Below are 27,172 nucleotides of genomic sequence, written 5' to 3' on the forward strand. Positions count from 1 at the left end.
GTTTACATGCACTCTGACTATTTTACCAATACCTGTTATCTACCGTCCATGCAAATATTGGGTAACTCTGTCTACTCTTCCTCCATGATCTTTTCAAATGCTTAATGACATATTCAATGACATATTTTTTTCTTCACTTTTCATGCCTATATAAAGGTCTTGTAATAGATAGGAAGAAACACACAATTGAAGAAGAAATAAGAATTTCTCCTCTCTTTCTCTCTATATCTCTTAGCTTGTTTTTCGTTGTTCTATATTGTTACTTTGAGCTATATTTTATAACACATTATCAGCGCGAAGTCTCTAACCTCGAGGTTGAATTCCACTTTTGGTAAGGTATATCTCGATGATCTATTGTCAACACTATCCAGATTTTATTCAAAAAGGTATGTAATGTTACAGACACATCTTTATGCTACAGCAACAAGTCCGAGCTTTAAATCAGATAAGTTTGTACCACTATTTAGAATAAGCAATGGTCTGGTTATTAGAAAATTAGTTTTTATGTGGCTGCTAAGGATGTCACCTTGTTAAATTTTCATGAACTAAATAATAGGTGGCATGCGGTATACTAAATAATCTACAAAATTAAAATTATACTTTATTATGTATGCTTATGGTTTTACCTTATAATACGATTTTACTATGCCTAGTATAATGATTATACATTAGTTTACTATCAAATATAATATAATAATAATAATATAATAATAATAATAATAATAATAATAATAATACTCGTAACTATTTTATTTTAATAAGATAAAATATTAGTACAAGAAGTATGTACTACACCAAATTTTTCATTGATGATAGTTCTTATCAAATTAATATGTTGAATCATTTCTATATGGAAAGCATATAGTAGTAGATAGTAGACAAAGATTTGTCCACTATTTGTTTGATTGAAAGCATATAGTAGTAGATAAATGCTATATCTCTTTATTTTTCTAGAGAGTATAATACTTAGTTTCCACAAAAGTGCATGGTAACTAGTAGTACTATATTATTCTATTTGATACATCATTTTTCTTTAATGTTCTGGTCATATCACTTTCATCTTGAAGTAAGCTTATTGCAGCAAAGACCATATGTAAATTTTCAATATTATTTTGTATTTTCATATATCTGTTTGACACTAATTATTTAGCTGATCTGAGTAAACGAAAATCTATTGTTGAGAATTATATCCAAATGACATTATGAAGAGTTTAACTCAAAAGGTAAGCATTTCCTTCGTATTTGAAATTGTTTTTGTGCTTTACTATTAATGATATCAACTTCAATGAGTTCTAGTCACAATGCACCATAAGGGTAAGACATCAAGATCGAGTCTTGATGCTCCATGATGATAGGAGTTGGGTTTGAATCCCAATTTAGTATGGCCTAACATGTCTTTATATTGGTAGGACATTAGGTCTGTGTCCCACTATACCATATTGATGATATAATGATGACTAAAGAAAAATAATATATTTTTCATGAAAAGGCATGAATATTGTCCCACTTGATTTGCTCCGTTCTTGAAGTGAATGTGGTAGCGGCGCATAATCAGTCTAAATGAAGACAAGTTCCATTCTTGAAGTGAATGTGGTAGCGGCGCATAATTAGTCTAAATGAAGACGCGTGGTTGAATAATGAACATGGACGTTCCAAAGATCAAAATAATAATAATAATCACTATGAGTAGAATAATGAGGATTCTCAAAATAGTCCTTCAAAATGTGAAGGCAATGTTTACCATCAAATTGGTATGAAAAATAATAAAGTACGCCGCTGATTATGATCCATTCCTTGAAGCGAATGTGACATGTGATGAGCATTGAGAATGTAGACCTATTTTTAAAGGTGAATGTAGCAATATGTGATAAAAGTAATGAATAAAGACATACAATGCATGATTAAATGAATACCGCACAACTCATCTCTAAGGGAGGTTTGGGTGAAATAAAGAGAATAAATATTTTTATGTGGTTACATGAATATGCCATTGGTCGCGTACATGTGATACGCCAAAAAATATTGTGTTGTGCCTTATAAAAGGTTATTAAAGGCAAATTAAAGCAAGAAATAATTTTGTTTATGATGATTTTGACCATGATAATTTATTATGATATAATTTTCTCCGTGAAGGAGACATTTACCATATAAATGGTGTGACAAAAGATCTTGTAGTACAAACATTGTTAAGAGCTCCGGAAAAATTAATTTGTTACTACCCGGATGAATAAAATTATTCACAACATTGATATTGTAAACTCTCAAAAGAAACTTTTGAGTTTCAAATGTATAAGTCAAAGTGGTTGGCATATTGAGACTATAGATGAAATGAATATTGAATATCTTCATATTTCTATAATCATAACGGGTAAATATGAAAATTACCTAATTTTCTTTCTATTTTTACTACACAAATATAAGCATGATGATGGAATCACATGTCACAAGTAAACTAGAGGTTTACTGAAACAAATATTAGTTGGCATGACCAGTTGACCATCTCGGTTCAATTATGATGCAAAAAATTAATTGAGAATTACATTGGCATATATTGAAGAAATATAAGATTCTTCAAGAATTCTCTTGTGCTGCTTATTCTCATGATATACCAGTTAAGGTTGGGATTGAATCCCTTGATTTCTGGAACGAATAAAATGTGATAAATATATGGGCTCAGTCACCTGCCACGCGAACCGTTTACTATTATATGATTTTACTATATGCATCTATTCTATGATTACATATGGATTTGTTATCAACTTTCAGTTTGGCTTTTGCAAGATTGATTGCTCAAATTATTAGAGCACGGTTCCAGAATATAAATTATGATGATTTATCTTGATAATATTGGTTTAAATCCAAGTTGATTTAGCAGAAATTGTACGCCTATGATCTAAACCATTGGTTATGGGAACAAAACTGCCAAAATAAAATTTGGTATGTGATGTATTATTTAATATACAACAACACTTGTACGCATCTAGCCAAGTTATGATAAGTTCTCCCTATCACAAATGGTTCAGGATCAGGAACCAAACAATTTCCATTTAAAAATATAAATGTGCTATATGATTTAATTGCTCCACCACAATGCACAAAGATGGATCCCCAAATAAGGCTAGGGATATGTGTTAGTGATCCCAATAATAGGGGGAGAAAATGGACAGCTGAAAAAGTAATGTATGTAATGAATTATTATGAGTATATCTAGATCCTCGTACGAGAAAATATAAACTTGAAGTTCAAGTGATAATTCATTTGCAAAATATTGCCAGGTGTATTTGTTGATCCAAAGCTAAATGTCATATTCAACTGCTAATGCTCCAAATAAAATAAAGTTCATAATGAATAGAGTCTATGGCATGCATGAAGTATAATAGACTAATCGGTTCCAAAGATAAAACTCTTTGAAGAAGGAGATGAGCAAATGTTCAAGATGGTCATAATAAGTAGGCAAATGCTCTAGAAGAGCACCGCGACATAACACTTTATAAGACTTTATGGGAGAGGCTCAGGTACCTGAAAATAATAAGATAAAGAGATCTTAATAAGTTATGTCTTTATTGGGTAATAGTAGAACCAATATAAAATTATCGTCGACGATATTGTTAATATAATATAGCACTCAATATTATTAATATTGACGAGGATCTTGAGCTCAAATATGTCATGAAATTTGGACAGATAAATGATTGGCCAAATAAAAAATACGCAGTGAAAATTGATTTCACCTGAAAAATATAAAGTTGGACGGATAGTCCCAACACCTGGAAGTATAAAGGCAGTGAAGGTATAAATGTGTTCTTGTGCAAAAAAAAAGGTCAAGTCGATAGACAAAAAGACGACTTGTGTCACAAGAAGATTTGTAAATATACTGGCATTGATTATATAGAGACATATTCTCCTGTGGTGGATGTAGTCATTTCTGGTTTTAATCTGGCAATACAAGACAACAAACAACATCAACCCAGTAGTAATCCCACTAGTGGGGTCTGGGGAGAGTAGAGTGTACGCAGACCTTACCCCTACCCGGGGGTAGAGACACTGTTTTCGGGAGACCCTCGGCTCAGAGACAAAAGATCTGTAATAACACAGAAATCAGACAAATAGAACCAGCACCGTAAGAGACAACAAATAAGTGGAAGGGCAATAAGTATGTCAATAATAAAATTAAAAAATAAATTATAAAAATAAAAATCGTGTGATGAACAACAACCGCTAGCAGACCTAGACCAAACTCTATCAGACTAGCTGTAAAAATGCTCAACTACTTCCTAATCTACAACCCTAATGCTCGACCTTCACACCTCCCTATCCAGGGCCATGTCCTCGGAAATCTGAAGTTGCGCCATGTCTTGCCTGATCATCTCGCCCCAATACTTCTTAGGTCGCCCTCTACCTCTTCTCGTACCTGTCAAAGTCAACCGTTCACACCTCCTAACCGGGTCCTTTAGGCTCCTCCTCTGCACGTGCCCGAATCATCTAAGCCCCACTTCCTGCATCTTGACGTCCATAGGAGCCACACCCACCCTCTCATGAATATCTTTATTCCTAATCTTATCCAGCCTAGTGTGCCCACACATCCATCTCAACATCCCCATTTCTGCTACTTTCATCTTCTGGATATGAAAATTCTTGACTGGCCAACACTCAGCTCCATACAACATGGCTGGTCTAACCACCGCTCTATAGAACAAGAAAACCGTGATATGCGTATAATAGAAATCATTAAAGGATTTAAATTATTCTGAAGCATATTAAGGTTTCCAATAAATTTATTAAATAAAGCTTCAAAAATCCTTATACGGATTGAAACAATTAGGGCGCGTGTGGTATAATCGCCTAAGTGAGTACCTGTTGAAAGAATGGTACAAGAATGATTCAATTTGTCTTTGTAAAAAGATCTAGACTAAATTTATTATAATCCCCGTGTATGTTGATGATTTAAATATTATTGGAACTCCTAGGGTGCTTCCTAAAGCAGTAGACTATTTAAAGAAAGAATTTAAAATGAAAGATGGAATTTTTGTCCATCAATCAGCATACACTAAAAAGATTTTAAAGCGATTCTATATAGATAAAGCACATCCATTGAGCACCCCGATGGTTGTGAGATCACTCGATATAAATAAAGATCCATTCCGACCTCATGAAAATAATGAAGAGTTTCTTGGTCCCGAAGTACCATATCTTAGTGCACTAATGTATCTTTCTAATATTACAAGGCCTGACGTAACTTTTTCAGTTAATATCTTAACAAGATATAACTTTGCTCATACAAGGAGACATTGGAATGGAATCAAACATATATTGTGGTATCTAAAAGGGACTACCGATATGGGATTATTTTATGACAACGATTTCAGTCCCGATCTTGTTGGTTATGCTGATGCTGGGTATTTATCTGACCCACACAAGACTCGATCTCAAACTGGCCATGTGTTTACATATGGAGGCACTGCCATATCTTGGCGATTGACTAAGCAATCAATCGTGGCTACTTCATCTAATCATGCTGAGATAATTGCTATTCATGAAGCAAGTTGAGAATGTGTATGGTTGAAGTCTATAATACACCTTATTCGAGACAAATGTGGTTTGAAGTGTGACAAACTACCCACAATTTTGTATGAAGATAATGAAGCATGCATAGCCCAATTGAAGGGAGGATTCATAAAAGGGATAAGACAAAGCACATTTCGCCAAAGTTATTTTTCACACATGATCTTCAAAAGAATGGTGATATCAACGTGAAACAAAACCGTTCAAGTAATAATATGGCTGATTTGTTCACCAAATCTCTACCGACGTCAACCTTCAAGAAACTAGTATACAAGATTGGGATGCGAAGACTTAAGGATGTGAATTGATGCTCTCATCAGGGGGAGTTAATACGCGTTGTACTCTTTTTCCCTTATAAGGTTTTGTCCCACTTAGTTTTCCTTGCAAGGTTTTTAAGGAGGCAACCAAAAGGCGTATTTCTAAACATGTGTACTCTTTTTCCTTCACTATAATTTTTTTCCCATAAGTTTTTTTTCTAATAAGGTTTTAACGAGGCACATTATCTATGGACATTTAAGGGGGAGTGTTATAAGAAAAATCAAATTATGGTGGATGTCTACTCTTTCTCCATGATCTTCTCAAATGCTTAATGACATATTCAATGATATATTTTTATGCTTAATGACATATTCAATCACATATTTTTCTTCACTTTTCATGCTTATATAAAAGCCTTGTAATAGATAGTAAGAAACACACAATTAAAAAAAAAATAAGAATATCTCCTCTCTTTCTCTCTATATCTCTTAACTTATTTTTCTTTATTCTATATTGTTACTTTGAACTATATTTCATAACAATTACTAAATATTCTAAAAATAGTACTCCATCAATCAACATTTTTTTATTGTCTAGAAAAGCTATTTCGGGCGGAGTTAAACGGGAAGAGTCGAATTCAGGGTCTGAAGACCCGGGGGGGGGGGGGGGGGGGGGTTCTAAAATTTAAATACAGTAAAATCAATTTTACAGCAACACCAGTTGTTCTTCAAAATTCTCGAGATCCAAACCCCCCAACTGAAACGAAAGGGAGGTCCCAATCACATTAGATACTCTCTTTCATTCACCATCTTCTTCTGCATCAAATGCACACCCGATTTGGATCTCCATCTAAACCTCCCACTCTTTGATCTGCATTTGAACTGATTTTTTTTGCATAAATTTGGAAGAAGATGTATATGGCATATGGATGGCCACAGGTCATCCCTATGGAATCAACTGGGTTATGCCCTTCTTCTTCTCAGCAAATTGTATACCTGAAGCTCATCAATCGCTTATTGCTTGTCGTTTCACCTACTCATCTTGAACTATGGTCCTCCTCCCAGGTCGGAATGAGTGCAACAATTGGAGAATTTCGATAATTAATTGAGTGCTGATTATTTTTCACGTTTCTTTTGTGTTGCAGCATAGAGTGAGATTGGGCAAGTACAAGAGAAGCTCTGATTCAATTCAGAAGGAAGGGGAGAATTTGCGCGCCGTTTGGAGTCCTGATACCAAATTGATTGCCGTCCTTGTAAGTGTCTTACGTTGATTCGGTCTCATGAACTCTTTGTAATGTAATGTGCCTGAATAGAGCAGAATGAATAGAGAGTAAGATTCATATATCCGACCTCGACTAGTTCGGGTAGTTGGTTGGTGGAGTCTGTCTTAATGAGTGGTATGTAAAATGATAATTTGTCATGTAAACTGAAACATGTGCTCCATTTGCAGTTCAAGAACGGACCGTTTAGGGCATCCCAAGTGCTCTACAGCTTACGTGCATATTGTATTGTCCAGGACTTATGGAAAATGTGATAGTTGATGATTTCACGCTCATAAATACTAATATAAGATGTTTTACAATTTGAATTATCTTGTAAGAGTCGCTATACTTATATGGACACTTGAGAACTAAATTGCTTGCTGAGCTTTCTAGGAAAATTGGGTTTAACTTTATACACTATCAATTCAATTGTCTATGGTAAGTGTAAATATCATGTTAAATAAACTAAAAATAACTTAAATCCTATCATTATTAGTTAGGGGTTGATTAAAGTGAACGGGGTTGTTGCTGACATTTAAAGAACTGTTACTGTTTGTTGCCCTTGTCTCTGATACTGAGAAGTTAGGGCTGCTTTGATATGCGCGAAACAGTGGGTGCCTTTTATACTTACTCCGTCTTACTTTCTTTGTATTGCAGACCTCTTCCTTCTATCTACACATTCTGAAGGTCCATTTTACAGAAAGGAAAATACAAATTGGAGGCAAACAACCAACTGGTTTGTTTCTAGCAAGCATAGCTTTGCTCTTGAATGAACAAGTGCCTTTTGCTAACAGGAACTTGACAATGTAAGCTGCCCTGTTTATACTTCTTGACAATTTATAATTTTAATCTCAAGCTGAAAACTTCACCCTCCATGGATTTTTTGTACTGTGAACTAAATAATTCTTTCAATGTCCAGGAGATACAATTATTTTATTTATTTCATTTTTGATAAATCCATGAGAGAAATGTATTCCAAAAATGCCTTCTTTTCTCATAAGCTACCAGATGTCCTACTGGTTATGAAGTCAAAGGTTGTTGGTACTGCATAGTCAAATAATTATGCAGTTTGGTTTTAGCTTTTTGTACCAGACAGAAGGGTTTGTCATTTCCTCTGTCAAGTCCTAAAATAATTGTATATCTATCCAACAATTGATATTTTTGAATTTTGTGCGTCAAAAAATTATCTTATTGAAAATCTTATAAAATAAGTATCTTACTGAATTTTGAAAGGTGGGGCTAATGCACAATCAGTAGCTGAAATAATCTACTTATATTTGTAAATAGCTACATACTTGTAAATTGATTTTTAAAAGATCTCATGTTGATGTGCTTGCCAAAAGAAAAGGGGGACCTAGTGACGATGCAAGACCTAGAGGATAGTGAAGTTAATAACCACGTAATCTAATATATGTTAATGTATGATTCCCAAGAGAAAGGCTAGTTACATTGGAGATTCTTTGTGCATATTTGCTTGGCCTGGAGATCTCGTTGTTCATTTTATCTGTGTGCAATTTGAAAATGGCTTAAGTTGTCAATTAAGTAGGGCTAGTTTCCTTTGTAGCGTAAGTTCTCAATCAAGTATAATTTTGTCTTCATTTGTCACCATATTGAGATCCTGAGGTCCTATCCAGTCTGTACTTTACTACTTGTGTGAATTTGTGTTGTTTCACTGGCAGTTTATTTTGTGGAGAATAGAGAGATAGGTCCATTCATGTCTTTCATGCCAGATTCGTTTCTTCATTATTTAACTTGTTGGCTATTGATCTCAGCTGAAATACACAATTAGTTTATTCCCTGCATATGTGGCTTGCAGGAGCAATATGGTTTGCGACAACAAACATATGATAGTTGGGCTTTCTGATGGATCTCTGTATAATATATCCTGGAAGGGCGAGGTAACTCTTTTTAAACATGTCTTAATAGTATTGTGCATTTTCGTTTTAGTTGACAGTTCTGGTTTATGTCTACTTGTTAAAATTAAAGACTGTAGTTGTTCATTTCAGTCAGCAGAAAATGTAGAAAATGTTTGTTCATTTTATTTTTTTGTTGTATTGCAGTTTTGTGGGGCCTTTGATGCCTTTGATCTTGATGTTCAGCCTCATGATGGCAGTGGCATTCCTAAACTAGCAAGTTCTTTGGAAAACGGTCTTGCTTCTGGCGGGAGTTTATCTTTTTCTAAATTTAGTCATCATTCGTTGAATAACTCTGCCGTGGTCCACTTAGAATTCTCCTTACCCTTGAGGTTGCTTGTTGTGCTATTTTCTGATGGACAACTGGTCTTGTGTTCTGTGAGCAAAAAGGGTCTGAAGCAAATGGAGTCTATCAAAGCTGAAAAGAGACTGGGCTCTGGTGATGCTGTATGTGCTGCAGTTGCTTCAGAACAACAACTCCTTGTTGTTGGTACGAGAAGAGGTGTTGTTGAGTTGTATGACATTGCAGAATCTGCTTCACTTATGCGTTCTGTTTCTCTGTATGATTGGGGGTAAGCTTTTGCCATTGACATCCAAGGTTGGGAAAAGACAGGCATGATTAGTTGCTGATGAGAGAACTCTTTTAGTGCAGCATATTGATTATTTTGTCCCAAGCTAAATTCATTTATTTATTTTCTGAGTCTTGTTTTGAAGTGGGTATAAGCTTGATAATGGATGATTAAATCAGTAATAATAGTATGTGGCAACTAAATTTATAATATGTGCTTTAAGGAACCTGTTTTACTCGTAGTATTGAGCAATGTACACTTATTTAAGTTATATTCAAATTTCTTTTTCTGGTGAATAGAAAGTAAAATTTGAGAAGCATCTATGTAAGATTATTATATATGTGATCATAGAGCTCACACTTACTACCCAAGGGTATTATTTCAAATGTACCATCAATGGACAATGATATAGCCAATGGTAAATTTTGTGTGTCCGTATGACCTTTTCAGAAACAATTTTGTGTGTAAACCATGTGAAGCATATATCTATGAAATTTTGGCAGTTAGCAGAACTAGTTGCGAAGCAAATCCATCAATCTAAACTATTAAAATGAAAGTATTCTACCTAGTTGGTCTGATTTTGAGACATTTTAGAGTAGTACTGACTTTTTAGCTCTGGCCTCATCTTGTAAGAATGAAAAGAAGGTGATGGAAGATTCTGTATGAGGAAATTTGCAACAGTTAACAAAAGACTAGGACTTTCCTGACTTCTCAATAAACCTGCAATTCTTCTGCAGATATTCAGTGGAAGATACTGGGGCTGTCAGTTGTGTTGCATGGACACCTGATAATTCTGCTTTTGCAGTTGGGTGGAAGTTAAGAGGGCTAACAGTTTGGTCTGTTTCTGGCTGTCGCTTGATGTCCACAATTCGTCAAATTGGCTTAAGTTCTGCGTCTTCTCCAGTTGTCAAACGGAATCAGGAATGTAAATATGAACCTATGATGAGTGGTACCTCGCTGATGAACTGGGATGAATATGGATACAAGCTTTATGCTATTGAAGAAGGATCTCCAGAGAGAATTATTGCATTCTCTTTTGGAAAATGCTGTCTGAACAGAGGAGTCTCTGGGATTACTTATGTCCGACAAGTAATCTATGGTGAAGATCGGTTGCTTGTTGTGCAGTCAGAAGATACTGATGAACTAAAACTCTTGCATCTTAGCCTTCCAGTTAAGAGTTATTTTAACTGAAGAATGTGGTTTATTCTTTTCGTTTATGTTGCTTTTGTTTTTCTTTATTGGGAAGCTGTGTTTCTAATGTAGTTTCACTTCTCCGCTAGGTTTCCTACATCTCTCAGAATTGGCCAGTTCAACATGTGGCAGCTAGTAAGGATGGAATGTACTTAGCAGCTGCTGGCCTTCATGGACTGATCTTATATGACATAAGATTGAAAAAGTGGCGAGTTTTTGGAGATGTCACTCAGGAACAAAAGATCCAGTGCAGAGGCTTGTTATGGCTTGGGAAGATTGTGGTTGTCTGCAACTATGATGATTCTTCTGATGGGTGAGCTATCTATGTGCATTAGCTAGTACCTATACATCATCAACTTATGCTGTATGAGATAGATGAGCACATTTCAATCTCAAAAAAATAAAGATAGACGAGCACATTTACATTTGTTACTATGTTCTACACAAGGTATGTATGTACAGGATATGCATGTCCATATATTGGATTTCTCCAACACCTTACTGCTGACTGGTGTTGACTTTGAATTTAAAGGTCTGTTCTGATGTTTAAACTGGTTTTTTAAGAAACTCCCCTGTGATTTTGTGGTTTACTCTTAGATAACAATGCATTTAAGAGGTGAAGTAATCACTTCCAATTAGGGAGCGTTGAGCAGTAAAAAAGCATCTTTTGGCATGAAATCTGGATGAGTGACAATGTAATAATGTATAGTTGAATAAATGTGATCATAATGGGAAAAACATTTCAGGAATATTTTGAAAAGTAAAGAACTTGATATGCATCTAGTTCGATAAGCTTGGCCACGAAAGGGTGCGCCCTGGGGTAGAGTGGCATTCTATTCAGTAGCTACAGCTTACCCTTGAATGTCAATCTGTTTGGTTACAAGAGGCAGCTAGTATGTGAAATGGATGTCCTTGTGCTCACAAGAGTTTGTTATGGTCAGACAGATGCATGGAGATTGCAGCAAATATTGTCTACACTTCTATATCTCAAGTGTTTGCTTCAAGAGTCCTCTATTTGTCTCTGTTTTTGTTTGGATATATGGTGCTGGGCAGTATTTGTATGGAGTCATTTTTCTTATTGAAGGGCGAATACAGCTTTCCAATTGTAGATTGAATCTTTAGATTCTTTTCAAGAGGGTTCTCGAGATATAGCATTTAATAGAACTTGTTCAACTTTGATTGGAATTACAGGTATGAATTGCTTTTCTATCCCAGATATCACCTTGATCATAGTTCACTACTATGTCGGAAACCTTTGCTTACCAAACCGATCGTCATGGATGTTTACCAAGATTATCTACTTGTCACTTACCGGCCCTTTGATGTCCATATTTACCATGTGAAATTATCTGGTGAACTAACACCTTCGAGCTCCCCCGATTTACAGGTGAAGCTTCCTTAGAGTGTATGCTCTATAAAACTGTGTCAAAGTCAATTTGCATTTTAAAGCTCAAAATATAGAGCAGAATTTCTTTTGAACAAGAGTATCATATCTGTCATGCGTTTTTAAGTGATAACATGACAAACAGCTTTCTACAGTACGAGAGCTATCAATCATGACTGCAAAGAGCCATCCTGCTTCAATGCGTTTTATTCCTGATCAGCTCCCAAGAGAAAGCGTTGCAGGGAATGGTGGCCTGTCAACTTCTTTGGATCTGTCCAGAGAGCCTACCCGGTATGTACTTATTGTTGAATATTGCATCTCTGAATTGGACCCTATATTGCCACATGCTAGTATCGAGATGTGCTGGATTTGGTGGTTTCTAATTGTACTGATATGTGGTTTAAGACATGTTGTCATTTTCGTGCTTTCAGATGCTTAATACTGCGGACAAATGGAGAGCTTTCACTTCTTGATTTGGATGAGGGGAGAGAAAGAGAACTCACTGACTCTGTGGAGTTGTTTTGGGTTACCTGTGGTCAGTCAGAGGAGAAAGCAAGCTTGATTGAGGAGGTTTCATGGTTAGACTATGGCCACCGAGGAATGCAGGTAACAGTTTTCTTTAGCAGTTGAGTTTTTGTATATTTCTATACTTACCTTACATGTCTGATGTATATACTGGTTAAAAGCTCATTATTACAGGTTTGGTATCCATCTCCCAGTGTTGACGCTTTTAAGCAAGAGGATTTCTTGCAGGTATTCAAGTTGCTAATGCTGGAGTCCACATATTTGTTTGTCTTTGATTTTGCACTATCTAGTTAATTGTCCATGTTTCAGTTATTAGTAGCTGTTAACTGATTCAAGAAATACAGCTTTTGATCTGTTTTGATATGCTCTGTTGTATGTGAAAGCTTGCTTTTCCCTTTTCTTTCTTTTCTCTTGAGGGGAGGAGTTTGGGAAGAAGACTAAGGAGAAGTCGTCAGGATCAACAATGAGAAAGGGAAAGTTAAAGAAACCCAGATATTTTCTGGCATAGGTTGTTTGGGATCCTGCAAGTTCTTGAAAGTGCTTAATCATTTAATAAGTTCAAACCATATTAGGGGCTAATTAAAGTTTAAACAGTGAAATTCCAAGTGAAATATAGCCGAAGAGTGGAACCTTGATTGAAGTTTAAATAATGGAGCATTTCATGATGTCATTTTGAAAAAAGAAATGAAATACCCGCACGGGTATACTTCTGGCCCTTAAGATTCATCTTTTACCGGATTCAAGCATCAGAATACTATTACTTTGCATCTTTAAAATATACAAGTTATACGTCTTCTGCTTATGACCAACTAAGGTCAGCGATAATTAGCATTGCCTCACCACCAGTTATGATCTTAGCTTATCATTCATTGCCCCAGATCATTAACTATTATCATGCATAAACCCTCTTTTTCATTTAAAAAATCATTAACTATTATCATGCATAAACCCTCTCTTTTAAAAACCTATTATCATGCACAAACCTAAAATCTCATTACCTAACCTTTGCTTTTTGTCTAGATTCTAACCTGCTTTTCTTTCTTTTATTTGGATATTTGGTGTGAACTTTTAGTTGGATCCGGAGCTGGAATTTGATCGTGAGGTGTATCCTCTTGGTTTGCTGCCAAACGCTGGAGTTGTAGTTGGTGTCTCCCAGAGAATGTCATTTTCCGCATGTACAGAGTTTCCATGTTTTGAGCCTTCTCCTCAAGCTCAGACTATTTTGCATTGTCTACTTCGACATCTTCTACAGGTACTTCGCAAATTATTTGTATTCAATGGTTAAAGTGAGATAGCTGATGGAGTATCTAGTTATTGATAAAAAGGTTGGGGTTTGAAACACGGTTTTCTTTTATAGTGGCGATTGTTTCTAATTTCTAAACTAAGAAAGAAATAGAACATATTCTCTTTCTCCAAGGAAGCTGATACAGACATTTCTGTTGAATCATCCCTTTTGATTTCCCATATGGGGATGTGCCAAGATGAACATATTTTCTTTGCACATTTTAGAGATAGATAGATTGATAGATATAGAGAGTAATGGTACATTACAGTGAAATTGCTTTGAGAGAGAGAGAGAGAGAGAGAGAGAGAGAGAGAGATGGTGCGTAACAATGATATTGCTGCACCCCGAGTTTGAGCCGTGGGAATGGAGTCCTCTTTGGTAGGGTGCGCTAAAACCCCCCATAATAGGCTTCCTATGACGCGAATCCGAGTTAGACTGGTCAGTAGATTTCGAACACCGGATGGTTAAACCAAAAAATTGTATTACCAAAATTATGTGCCTTGAGAATGAAATTGCATTACCCATTATGTGTATTCGTCAAACTATTTTTCACTTTACAATGTCAAGATATTGTGGTATTTGTGAGAAGGCACGGGAGAAAATATGTTATTGATATTAGATGAACAATACACTACAAGAGGTCCTTATTTATAGCTATACTATACAAGGACATACTATTCTTCTACCAATGTGGGACAATACTACACTATATACATGCTGTAAACTAACACTCCCCCTCAAGCAGGTGCATACAAATCATATGTACCGAGCTTGTTACATATATAACCAATACGAGGACCAGTGAGAGACTTGGTGAAAATATCTGCAAGTTGATCATTCGACCTCACAAACTTTGTAGCAATCTCTCCTGAAAGTATCTTTTCCCTGACGAAGTGACAATCAATCTCAATGTGTTTAGTTCTCTCATGGAACACCGGATTTGATGCAATATGAAGGGCAGCTTGATTATCGCACACAAGTTCCATCCGACTGATTTCACCAAATTTCAACTCCTTGAGCAATTGTTTGGTCCAGACTAGCTCACATGTTGCCATAGCCATTGCTGGATATTCTGCTTCTGCACTAGACCGAACAACTACATTCTGTTTCTTGCTCTTCCAGGACACCAAATTTCCTCCTACTAAATTGGTCTGAGTATCCAATGATCCGCTCATGACCTCGATCCTCAAAGAGTAACCCTTTTGCCTGGAGCCGATTTTATATATCGAATAATGCAGACAACTGCATCCCAATGACTATCACACCAATGACTATCACAGGGAGAATTCATAAACTGACTTACAACACTCATAGGATAAGAAATGTCGGGTCTAGTCACTGTGAGATAATTTAATTTTCCAACCAGCCGCCTATAGCTTGCAGGATCGCTAAGCGGCTCCCCCTGTCCTGGCATAAGTTTAGAATTCGGATCCATCAGAGTGTCAACAGGTCTGCAACCTATCATCCCCGTCTCCTCAAGAATGTCTAAAGCATATTTTCTTTGAGAAATAACAATACCTGAGCTAGACTGGGCAACCTCAATACCTAGAAAGTACTTCAATCTGCCTAGATCCTTAGTTTGGAAGTGCTGGAAGAGATGCTGCTTCAGATTGGTAATACCATCCTGATCATTGCCAGTAATAACAATATCATCAACATAGACTACCAGATAAATACAGAGACTTGAAGCAGATTGTCGATAAAACACAGAGTGATCAGCTTCACTACGAATCATGCCAAACTCCCGGATAATCGTGCTGAACTTACCAAACCAGGCTCGAGGAGACTGCTTTAGACCATAAAGTGACCGACGCAAGCGACATACAAGGCCACGAGACTCCCCTGAGCAACAAAACCAGGTGGTTGCTCCATATAAACCTCATCCTCAAGATCACCGTGAAGAAAGGCATTTTTAATGTCCAGCTGATAGAGGGGCCAATGACGAACCGCAGCCATGGATAGAAAAAGGCGGACTGAAGCCACTTTAGCCACAGGAGAGAAGGTATCACTGTAATCAAGCCCAAATATCGGAGTATATCCTTTGGCAACAAGACGGACCTTAAGTCGATCAATCTGTCCATCGGGACCAACTTTGACTGCATAAACCCAACGACAACCAACAGTAGATTTACCTGAGGGAAGAGGAACAAGCTCCCAAGTACCACTTGTATATAAAGCAGACATCTCGTCACTCATAGCCTGTCGCCATCCTGGATGAGACAACGCTTCACCTGTAGACTTAGGGATGGAAAGAGAGGACAAAGAAGATATAAAAGCATAATGGGGAGATGACAGACGATGATAGCTCAAACCGACATAATGAGGATTAGGGTTAAGTGTGGTCCGTATACCTTTCCGAAGTGCAATCGGTGTACTAGGAGCAGGGTCCGCAGCAGGAGCAGGGTCAGGTGCAGGACGAGAACCAGTTGGGCCTGATGAAAGACGCAAACGACGATGATAAGTCAAGAGTGATGTTCCTGTGGCTGGGGAACTAGGGGGAACAACACTAGACTCCTCAACGGTTGGTATGGATGAAACCTCTGTGGTCGAAGGTGGAGGAGGAGCTATAGTAAACTCCTCAAAGGTCGGTATAGGTAAGACCTCAGATATATCATGGTGGTCAGCAGAGGTAAAGAAAGGTTTAGACTCAAAAAATGTGACGTCAGCTGACATAAGGTACCTACGAAGATCTGGAGAATAACAACGATATCCCTTCTGAACACGAGAATAACCAAGGAAGACACACTTGAGAGCACGAGGAGCTAACTTATCTTTCCCAGAGGCTAAGTTATGAACAAAACACGTGCTCCCAAAAACACGAGGTGGAAGAGAGTATAAGGGTGACTGGGGAAACAATACTGAATGCGAAATCTGATTCTTGATGGGAGATGAAGGCATCCGATTAATCAAATAACAAGCTGTGAGAACTGCATCGCCCCAAAAACGCAACGGAACACGAGATTCAATTAGAAGTGTGCGAGCAGTCTCAATAAGGTGCCTATTCTTTCTCTCAGCAACCCCATTTTGCTGAGGGGTATAAGGACAAGATGTCTGATGAATAATTCCTTAAGAAGTCATAAACTGCTGAAATTGAGAAGATAAATATTCTAAGGCATTATCACTGCGAAAAATGCGAATAGAAACACCAAATTGGTTTTTGATTTCAGCACAGAAACTCTGGAATATAGAAAATAACTCAGAACGATCTTTCATTAAGAAAAGCCAAGTACATCTTGAATAATCATCAATGAAACTGACAAAATAACGAAATCCCAAGGATGAACTGACTGTACTAGGACCCCATATATCAGAATGAACTAAGGAGAAGACAGACTCTGCATGACTCTCAACACTACGCGAAAAGGAGGCTCGGGTATGTTTCCCAAGTTGACACGACTCACAATCTAATGTAGACAAACTAGATAAACTAGGCACCATCTTCTGAAGTTTGGATAAACTCGGATGTCCTAAACGTCTGTGGATTAGATCTGGAGGATCTGTAACTAGACATGGAAGGACTGAGTGAGTTAAGGTAGTAAAGGCCTTCTGATTCACGTCCTGTACCAATTGTCTGTCCCGTACTGCGGTCCTGCATAATAAAAGAATCGTCAATAAAATATATACCACAATGGAGGGCACGAGTCAAACGACTAACAGATGCAAGACTAAAAGGACAACTAGGGACATAAAGAACGAAATCTAGGGTGATAGAAGACAAGGGATTAGCTTGTCCAACTCCTTTTGCCTTAGTTTGACATCCATTGGCTAAAGTAACAGTGGGAAGAGACTGTGAATATACAATATTTGACAAAAGTGATATATTACCAGAGATGTGATCAGAAGCGCCTGAGTCCATGACCCATGGGCCAAGAGTGCTAGACTGGAAAATACAAGCAAAAGAATTACCAGTAACAGAAGTATCAGTCTGAGCAACTGAGGCTACTTGTGGAGATGTCTGCTTACTTGCTCCATACTGAAGGAGCTCATTATATTCTTCTTTAGATAAAGAAAATCCTTGGTTTCCTGGAGTCTCGGTCTGAGCAATGTAAGCATTTTTGGGTGGACGGCCATGTAAGGAATAGCACATTTCACGAGTGTGTCCAAGTTTGTGACAATAAGAACACTTGGGTCTAGATCTTCCAAAACGACCTCCTCCTCGTCTATGCTCCATAGTTTGAGATGCCCGAGCATCCATTGTCTGGGATGCAAGAACAGAGGAATCAAGTATCTTTGATGAGATCACTGGTGGACTTGGTGCTGTAGCAAGGCGGAGTAATCGAGAGAATAATTCATCAACTGTCGGGACAGACAGACTAGCCAAAATCTGGTCGCGTACTGAATCAAGATCATTAGGAAGTCCAGCGAGAGTAAGAACGGGAAACATCTTCTGTCGCTGCTCTTGTTGTTTTTCCACACTAGTAGAAACTGGCATCAACTTCTCAAATTCCTCCATGACTGCCTGTACTTGACCCAAGTAAGTAGACATATCCAATTCCTGCTTCTTTAAGTTTGTCATCCGTGATATCACATCATAGAAGCGAGATATGTCATTAGTGTATAAGGTGCGTGCCTTTGCCCAAACCAAATAACATGTCTGGAATGGACAAAACAAGGGCATCAACTTGGAATCAATAGATCGCCACAAGATGCTACATAACTGAGCATCGATTTTTGCCCAAAGTGCTATTGCCTTTTCATCTCCATCGCTAGACTGTTTGATTAGATGATCTTGAACACTTCGACCTCTACACCATAACTCGACAGATGAAGCCCAAGCTAAGTAGTTTGAACCTCCTATTAAAGGTTCCGAGGTAATAATAGCACTAGAGCTTCCAGAACTCATGTTTCTAGACCCAAAAGCATCAAATCCCAAAGACATTGTTGCAAATTATTACCAAATAGGAGAAAGAATCAATTGTAATCCACTGAAACAGTGTACGGAAACACAAAAACAGAATACCGAAATACTGTAGCTGCCGGAATCTACTGTAGCTGTCAGAATAGTACTGTAGCAGCCGGAATAGTACTGTAGCTGTCGGAAAAAACTCAAAGTTGTCGGAATGAAATGAAAACAGTAGGGGTAGGATCGGAATTACCAGGCGGCTCAACTGTTCTGAAGGAAGATTTTCAAAAAATGGCCGGAAGTGGTTGTACGCGCCGGCGCGTGAGCTTCTAGTGGCGCGTGGAGGCGTGTGAGGAGGCTGCTGCCGGAGTTTTTCACTGGGGTTTGGTCGCCGGACAGTTACGACTCTTGTGGTAGTGTTGGATTTTGCACAACACTGACAGAAATGAAGCAGATAGAAGACAGCCTTAAAAAAGTACTGATTTCTCTTTCACGGAAATTTATGCACAGCGATTTCTCTTTCCCGGAATCGCTGGAATTTATGCACAGCGATAAGTCTCTCACAATTGCTCTGATACCATGTGAGAAGGCACGGGAGAAAATATGTTATTGATATTAGATGAACAATATACTACAAGAGGGCTATACTATACAAGGACATACTATTCTTCTACCAATGTGGGACAATACTACACTATATACATGCTGTAAACTAACAGTATTAACATCATAATTACTCGATTGCTATTAATGATAGTAAAGTATAATGCACATCAACATTCATTAAGATTTATCCCAAGTCAAATCATGAAGTTCCTCCATCCCTGAGCAAATGCTTCTTTTTGCTTCTTCAGAGCCATTTGGGGTATTTTCTTTGAATTTGGTATGATTAATTTATCTTTGAGAATATGACACATGTTTAGAAAATGAGAAGTACCACACGATGAAACATTTTGCACTTGAGAAATAGTTTTTGATTTTATCGAAGTTATAAATGTGATTTCTGATAAGAGAAGTCACTAGTATAGAAATTTTATCATGACAAGGTAGTAATTTTCTTATTTATTTCACAAAATATGACATAATTTTTTTTCTATTTTCAGGAAGATTTTATACGACTCAATTTGTAAAGGAGTATGCATTTAATCATTCATGTTTAATCCTACTCCATTCATCTGTTAGTTATTGTTCATGTTTTCCTTTTATTTTTGGGCCTTAGCAATCAACGTTTTTATCTGAATAACCATTCATCTCCGAGACCCTAGTATTATTTTAACAGTTTCTTAACCGTGAGGATTTACATTAAACAGGATGAATGAACAACTTAATTTTTTTTACTCTCTTTTACTGTTTTGGCAGAGGGATAAAAAGGAAGAAGCTCTAAGATTGGCGCAATTATCTGCAGAGAAGCCACATTTTTCTCACTGCCTAGAGTGGCTTCTTTTTACTGTGTTTGAAGCCGACATTTCTGGGTAAATTTTACCAATTTGATAGTTTGTAAGATTATCACTTGCTATCCAAAATACTCGTGCTGATTTTTCGTCATGTATATTTTTCTGGTCCTTAGAGTTCTGATATTCAGGAGTTTCCACGGGAACATTGTTGAATCACAAATATTATCTTGCTCTAGCACTCCCTCCAACCCATCATAAATGATGGGTCTTGGAGTAGAAGGATTCAACAGTCTTATTTTTGGCTTGAATTTGTACATCAATTCTTTTGGTTATTTAAAATAAAATTCATATATTCAAAAGCTCTACAATAAATAAATAAATAATTCACACTTTTACAATTTGATGATATAGATAAATGTTTAAGAAAATCATAGTTAAAGAAAAACCAGTTGACTCTGAAAATAGCAAGTGGTTTTGAGAAAAACAGTTAACTAAAATGAGGTAGAAAGTTTAATTTTTGTTGAATAGTTGTTGTTTTCTCGGAATGCATCTTTTTGTGGAACTTGGAAGTTTTCTTGTTGAGATTGTCACTAATTTTGTATGACTTTGATCTGACCGGTCTTCTCTTTTTTCTCCCTCTGCCAAACCCAGAACACTTGTATTTTCATCATAGTTGTATAATATGCGTCTTCTTTTACAGGAAAAACCCTAGCAAAAATCAGAGTGTTATTCCCAACCATTCAACAAATTCGTCACTTCTGGATAAGACATGTGATTTAATAAGAAATTTTCCGGAGTACTTTGACGTGGTTGTTAGTGTTGCAAGAAAGACTGATGGCCGGCATTGGGCAGATTTATTTGCTGCTGCCGGGAGATCGACTGAGTATGTAAAAGCATATATTTTTTAACCTTTACGACACTACTAGATGAATTTTAACAAAGGAGCAGTTTTAATGTATATCAAAAGCCTATTAGATAGTTCATGCGTTGTAGAAAATTATTTCTTGTTGTGTCCAACTCCATTATGAGCTAATTCGTCTCTATGTTTAGGCTATTTGAGGAATGCTTCCAAAGGAGATGGTATCGCACTGCCGCTTGCTATATACTAGTAAGTTTCAAATTTCTGTCTGCAATCTCCATCTTGTCTTTGGGATACAAACTGTATATCTTCTCTAAGCTTCCCTGTCTTTAGGAGTTGGCTGGGGCTTCTTTAGTTTGTGTTGAAGACTTTGTGCAATATCTTTCAGGAAGTACATTTGGATGTCTTTGTTTGATATGCCTCTTGCTGCAGGTAATTGCTAAGCTTGAGGGTCCAGCTGTAAGTCAGTATTGTGCATTGCGTTTGTTGCAGGTAATCATGCCAGATGTAATAAATGTTAGCTTTTATCCATGTTAATCTGTTGAAGTATTTCCCTGGATAATAATATAGCAGGTAAATGTTGAAGGAAAAATTTAATGAACAATTCCTATTTTTGGTGAATAAGTAATTATTCTCACTGAACGATTTCCTTTAGATGTGTGTAAACACTCTGTTTTGGGTGCCATATTTTGCTTCTTGAAAATCTGAAAATTCATCAATTTGGGCTCTGCGGTCCATGCTGCAGCTCTGAAATCAATATATTTGAAGCCAGCATCTGCCTTTTTATTAGCGCTACTCTTGACTTCTAGTGAAGTTCCCTCTTAACTATTTCTCTTTCTTTCCCTCCTTTTAGGTTCAAATGTTGGATAATTATTAATCTTGTGTTTTTGCATAATTGATGGCCTATCTGTATGTCTACCTTTGTTCTATATGCTAAAGAAGAGGATGCAGCTTCAGTATGCTTAAGTTTAGTTTTTCTTTTTTTATTTTTCTTAAGTAGTAATTTGGGTTTTCACTTTTCATGTCATTTCCAATGGATTTCTCATTTTATAAAAATTAGAGGTTGCTGGTATGGTTACTTTTGTTAGAACCCTTGGGCATTTCTGATGGGCAGTTTAACTAATACTCTTCCTGAATACGAAGATAGGTATCTTAAGTTTTGCTAAAATAAATTGGGTTTAATAATTTTTGGCCTTAGCTGTATGGTCTGTGGTGTTCTTTCCGTAGCAAGCATAACTTGAAATTGTAGCTCTCCTTAAAGTAGGGAAAGGTAAATTCCCTATACACAGAATTGTTTGTCTAGAAAGCAAAAATAATTCACCAAAAAAAGCTGTGAAGTTAACAAAGGGTAGGGGGCGATATAAGGAAATGTTCTCCGCGTTTGCATACTTATCTTCATTTTGATTTCATAATTCTTTTCATTTTCTGCATGGATGACTTCATCAAAGATTTGTTTGGAACAAGACCAGTTAAATATATGAGATTTACCTATCAAAAAAAGTATCTATTAAATAGCCTCATGATTGTTTTAGATTTCTTAGGCTTTGGGCAGAAGATGGCCTGCATAATTAGGGATGTGGAAATTTGGTTATGTATCAGATGGGTCGGGTCTTCCTTTGTGTACTCTTAGATATCGTGATTCGTGAACAATAGCTATAATTCACCTCCCTTTATTATATCATTTACGGAAGCTCTTCAATTCATTATCTTGTTTAAATTGTGGCTAGGTGTCAGTGTTCCAATTTGAATTTCTTTTTAAGTAATTACAGCCATTCAATTTACTTCTGGGGTGAAATAAATTTTTCCCGAGTATCCAAACGATTGTCTTGGAATTCTTAATTATCGTGTTCCTCAGTGAAGTGTGTGTGCACAGACACTGAAGAGGCAGGCATATCCCTTATCCATCACTGAAGAGGCAGGCAGGCATATCCCTTATCCATCACATTACTTTTTTCTTGTTATTTGTTAACTCCATAACTTTATGATATTTTTTCTACTCCTTACCTGGTGGTTGGTGGGGCTTGCTTGACTAGAGTTTTGGATGGTGGTAATGGAAACTTCAGACGTTTTAATCAATCGATCAATCGTCAGTGCTTCAATACCAGATTAATTGGGGCTGCTATATGGATCCTCTAAATCTAAATCTGCTCTTTGCTTCAACTATGCTTCAATTCATGATTAATTGAGACCGGCTATATGAATCCTCTAAATCCCTTCTGCTCTTTTCTGGTCCATTTCATTCCAGTAATCATTTTTCAACATCATACAATTTAATGATTTGTGAAATTTGAATTTACATCTGAACATGTATTCGTGGAACTGTGAGGCCTGAAATATGTTTCTGAATGGCGTTACCACGTCAGTTGTTTGTGCTATTGCATGAGTGGCTGCTTGTTCAAGTATATTCTCTTGTATAATGGAGCTACAACTCTTTTTTGTACCTACTGCATCTTCTTGATGCCATTAATGAAACTTCTTACTTCATAAAAAAAAAAAAAAAGCTTAACTGTAGCAAGTATTTGATGCATTTTTGTGATGTGATATCCCTTATGCATGTCCTTTTTGACAATTGCCATGAGTTTTGTCATCTGTAAAACATCAAATTGACTGGGTAAAGGATAAATGATATTTGGTCCCAGGCATTTCAAATTTTATTAACAAGATCAAGATGTTAATGAACTTTAATTCAATTTGTTTCCAAACGGAGATCAAGAAAACACATACATGGTAAAGTCAAAACATTTTAGTAACATCAGCAACTTTGGACTTACTCCTTGACCTCACTTGGTGTTCTCCTCTTGCCCAGGCAACATTGGATGAGTCTTTATATGAACTGGCAGGGGAACTGGTATGAACTTGGATGTCGATCATGCTTCTTTAACAAGATAAATGTCTTCTTTGTGTGAAGTATTCACATTTTTATCTTTGGTTTTCAGGTGAGGTTTCTTCTCAGATCTGGAAGGGAATATGAACCCACAACTACTGATTCTGAGAAGCTATCTCCTAGATTCTTTGGATATTTTCTGTTTCCTTCTAGTTACCGGAGGCAAACTTTGGAGTCCAAAGGGTAGATATTAATTAGTGCAGTTCTTTGCTTTATCTTTTAGCAAAAGTTGGCACCAAGATTCTGGTGCTGATGATGGAAGAAGACTTTCACTTACTTTGTTCCTTTTCTTTTAAAATACTTGGAGCAGTTCATTTAAGGAGCTGAGTGCACATGTTGCTTCTGTTAAGAATATTTTAGAAAGCCATGCAAGCTATTTGATGTCTGGAAAAGAACTGTCAAAGCTTGTCGCTTTTGTGAAGGGCACACAGTTTGACCTCGTGGTATGATTCTGATATACTTTTTTGATTGTATCCTATTATGTTATTGAAAACAGATCATGTGATATAAACGCCTTGCAGGAATATTTGCAGCGAGAAAGATATGGAAGTGCTCGGTTAGACAATTTTGCTTCAGGGCTTGAACTTATTCGGCAGAAGGTACTAACTAGTAATGCTTGCATATGTCATGTAGAATGCTACCATTGTATAAGCTTCATTATCATATTTGTTTCGTATCAGATGGATGATAAGGTGAATTATGTCCATAAACTATTTTAAGCTCTTGCATCACAAAGGTTTTTCTCTTGGTGATGTGATTGGGGCACTTTGTCTCCAGAGAATTTGAGAAGTTTCTACTTTGTGTTCAAGTTATGAGTTTACTGATCTTTTGTGGTATAACAAAGTACTTTTAAATCAATCTGATCTCTTATTTTTATGCTTTTTAGTGTTCTCTTAATTATACCCGTAGATGTTCCAGTTCACGTAACAGCTTTGACTTGTACCAATCAGTTCCCAAATGGTGCCTGAATTTCATTTTTAGATGTATTTTGTTTTAGTACGTTTGCTTATATGCATTCTGAAAGTGTGTTCAGCTATAGATGTTGTTGAACTTAATACTGATACTAATTATTTTTTCCTTTTGAATCATCAGCTTCAGATGGAAACACTGCAAAGTCGTTTAGATGCAGAGTTCCTTTTGTCTCATATGTGCTCTGTCAAGTTCAAAGAGTGGATTGTAGTACTGGCCACACTTTTGAGGCGGTCTGAGGTCTGGCTAAATTCCCTTTATTGAATGTAGGATATTACAGATAGGTTACCTTAACTACATGAAAGATGGTTTCCCCTTAGTTTTACTGCTTACATTCCCCTTTGGGCGAACTTCAAAATCGGCTTATTTTGAGAGTCACTTTTGTTAGTTGTAAAGCTCACACGGGTTTCATTTTATTATTTTTGCTCAGGTCTTGTTTGATTTATTTCGGCATGATTTGCGCTTGTGGAAAGCATACAACATTACTTTAAAGGTAAATCTAATATGTCATTTCGTTACTCTAACTTCATTTGTGTGTCTCACTGTGGTTTTCCTTTGTATCTTCAGTCCCATCCATCATTTGTCGAATACCATGACTTGGTTGAAAGCTTGGATGAAAAGCTTTCATCTGCTTCAAATTCAGAAGAGACGTGAGCTATCTGGATGTAAAGAGCTTTTCAGAAATTTAAAAGAGCTTCCAGTGAGATCATCTGCTTCAAGCGTTAACTTTCAGGCACCAACTTGACATCAGCATAAATGTTTACCACTATATGGGGCTGGGAGTTGAGCGGCTCTGTGAGAGGCACGAGATGAGATTTTCAGTTCCTGCTCTAGTGTCCACATCTCTGTCCTGCAGAAAATTATTTTGTAGATAGGCATATCATTGCTATTCGTTCTTTGATTACCATCTTTTCTTGATTCATAGTTTGTATCAAATTTTAGCTTTTCCATTGAGGGTGTGGGTGATTGTAATGAAAAGGGGCACCTGTTGTATGAAAGATCTGATCTTATAAATAGAGAATAGAGAAGATTTTGTCCATTCCTGCATTCCTTTTTCTTTTGCTCTTCTGATTGCAATACATTAATCTCTATAGTATCTGGAAACTGCACAGGTATTTTCGGAAGATATGTTTAGCTTTGCCTGCTCAAAATGGTGTTTAGGTACTATTGGTTGCGACAAAAGGAAGATAGTTCCCCCCACCCCCACCTTAAGGAATGGGAATTGGGATTCTTTTTGTTCATTCATTCAACTTTGTGTTCATTATGCAAAAAACACTTTTCTTCTTTTTGTTACGTAAAAATCGTTCAACTTTGTGTTCATGACCCAAATGTCACTTTTCTTTCTTTTATTACGCAAACATTATTTTACTTTACTCTATTTATCACAAAAATCACCTTGATCAGATTTTATAATACTTTTACTTGAAAAGTTTATTATGTCCTTGACATTATAAATCCTCTCATTTATGTAATACCTTATATATTATATACTATATAATATATTTTCACCTAGGTATTTTACTTATAGTTAAAAAAATTTTAAATTATTTTATTTATTATTTTTATAATATATCCATACATTTAATAAAAACATGAACATATAATGAAATTTTTTTTTCATCGCACTCAATTTATTTAATCATATTCAAACATGAACATATAATAAAAACATATTTGTTTAACAAATGATAGTTTTTTTATAGTCAATAAAAATTTTAATAGACGTTTCAAAGATATTTGTTTTTAATATTAATTTTTAAAGGTTTATCTGTTAATATTATTTATTTGAAAGTATTAATGTGATGTGTCATTTTGCTAAATGTGGGTATTTTATTTATTAAATTAATGGGTATGAACTTGGCTGATAAATCAATGAGCTTTGATTTTTTAATTTTTATTAAACATATTTCATTAAGCATGATTAAGAACGTGGACTTAAGATTTGTTCCCGATAATGTTACTAACAAATTTAATAATGCTACTTATATATTTTAAAAATTAATATTAAAAAAACTAAATGTACGAATATATTATAAAAATAATAAATAAAATAATATTAAGTTATTTTAATTATAAGTAAAATACCTGGGTAAAAGTATATTATATAGCATATATTATATAGAAGGTATTACATAAATGAGAGAATTTAAAATGTCAAGGACATAATAGACTTTCCTGGTGAAAGGTTTGTAAAATCTTGTCAAAGTGATTATTGTGATAACTAGAGCATAGTAAAATAATTTTTGTGTAACAAAAAAAAGAAAAGTGACTTTTG

At 36.2% G+C, this 27,172-nt stretch overlaps 1 protein-coding gene across 2 annotated transcripts; it reads left to right on the forward strand.

Moving 5' to 3' along the window:
- Positions 1-6,439: 6,439 nt before the first annotated feature.
- On the forward strand, positions 6,440-25,936 carry LOC107786678 (uncharacterized). 2 transcript variants are annotated; one of them, XM_075238352.1, is made up of 23 exons: positions 6,440-6,884; positions 6,965-7,072; positions 7,739-7,887; positions 8,898-8,979; positions 9,142-9,566; positions 10,301-10,733; positions 10,844-11,067; positions 11,946-12,141; positions 12,284-12,429; positions 12,570-12,744; positions 12,838-12,891; positions 13,736-13,915; positions 20,151-20,263; positions 20,886-21,068; positions 21,236-21,293; positions 21,477-21,536; positions 23,851-23,892; positions 23,981-24,111; positions 24,239-24,371; positions 24,450-24,527; positions 25,021-25,137; positions 25,328-25,390; positions 25,465-25,936. In XM_075238352.1, exons 1-23 carry the CDS (start codon positions 6,732-6,734, stop codon positions 25,549-25,551), a joined length of 3,390 nt encoding a protein of 1,129 aa, XP_075094453.1. In that variant the 5' UTR covers positions 6,440-6,731; the 3' UTR covers positions 25,552-25,936. The 2 variants fall into 2 exon arrangements, 1 of the variants encoding a protein (XP_075094453.1); XR_012702886.1 differs by lacking the exons at positions 23,981-24,111; positions 24,239-24,371; positions 24,450-24,527; ... (1 more) ...; positions 25,328-25,390; positions 25,465-25,936 and adding an exon at positions 23,684-23,771 and having other exon boundaries at positions 6,449-6,884; positions 23,851-23,883.
- Positions 25,937-27,172: the final 1,236 nt, after the last annotated feature.

Source organism: Nicotiana tabacum, chromosome 19 (assembly GCF_000715075.1).
Source record: "Nicotiana tabacum cultivar K326 chromosome 19, ASM71507v2, whole genome shotgun sequence".
Lineage (NCBI taxonomy): Eukaryota > Viridiplantae > Streptophyta > Magnoliopsida > Solanales > Solanaceae > Nicotiana > Nicotiana tabacum.

Excerpts from the sequence above, each read along its gene's own strand:
- LOC107786678 (XM_075238352.1), top strand. The coding sequence starts at position 6,732 with ATGTATATGGCATATGGATGGCCACAGGTCATCCCTATGGAATCAACT. Across the intron at positions 12,142-12,283 it reads CGAGCTCCCCCGATTTACAG|CTTTCTACAGTACGAGAGCT; the intron begins GTGAAGCTTCCT and ends CATGACAAACAG. Across the intron at positions 21,294-21,476 it reads CTGCCGCTTGCTATATACTA|GTAATTGCTAAGCTTGAGGG; the intron begins GTAAGTTTCAAA and ends CTCTTGCTGCAG.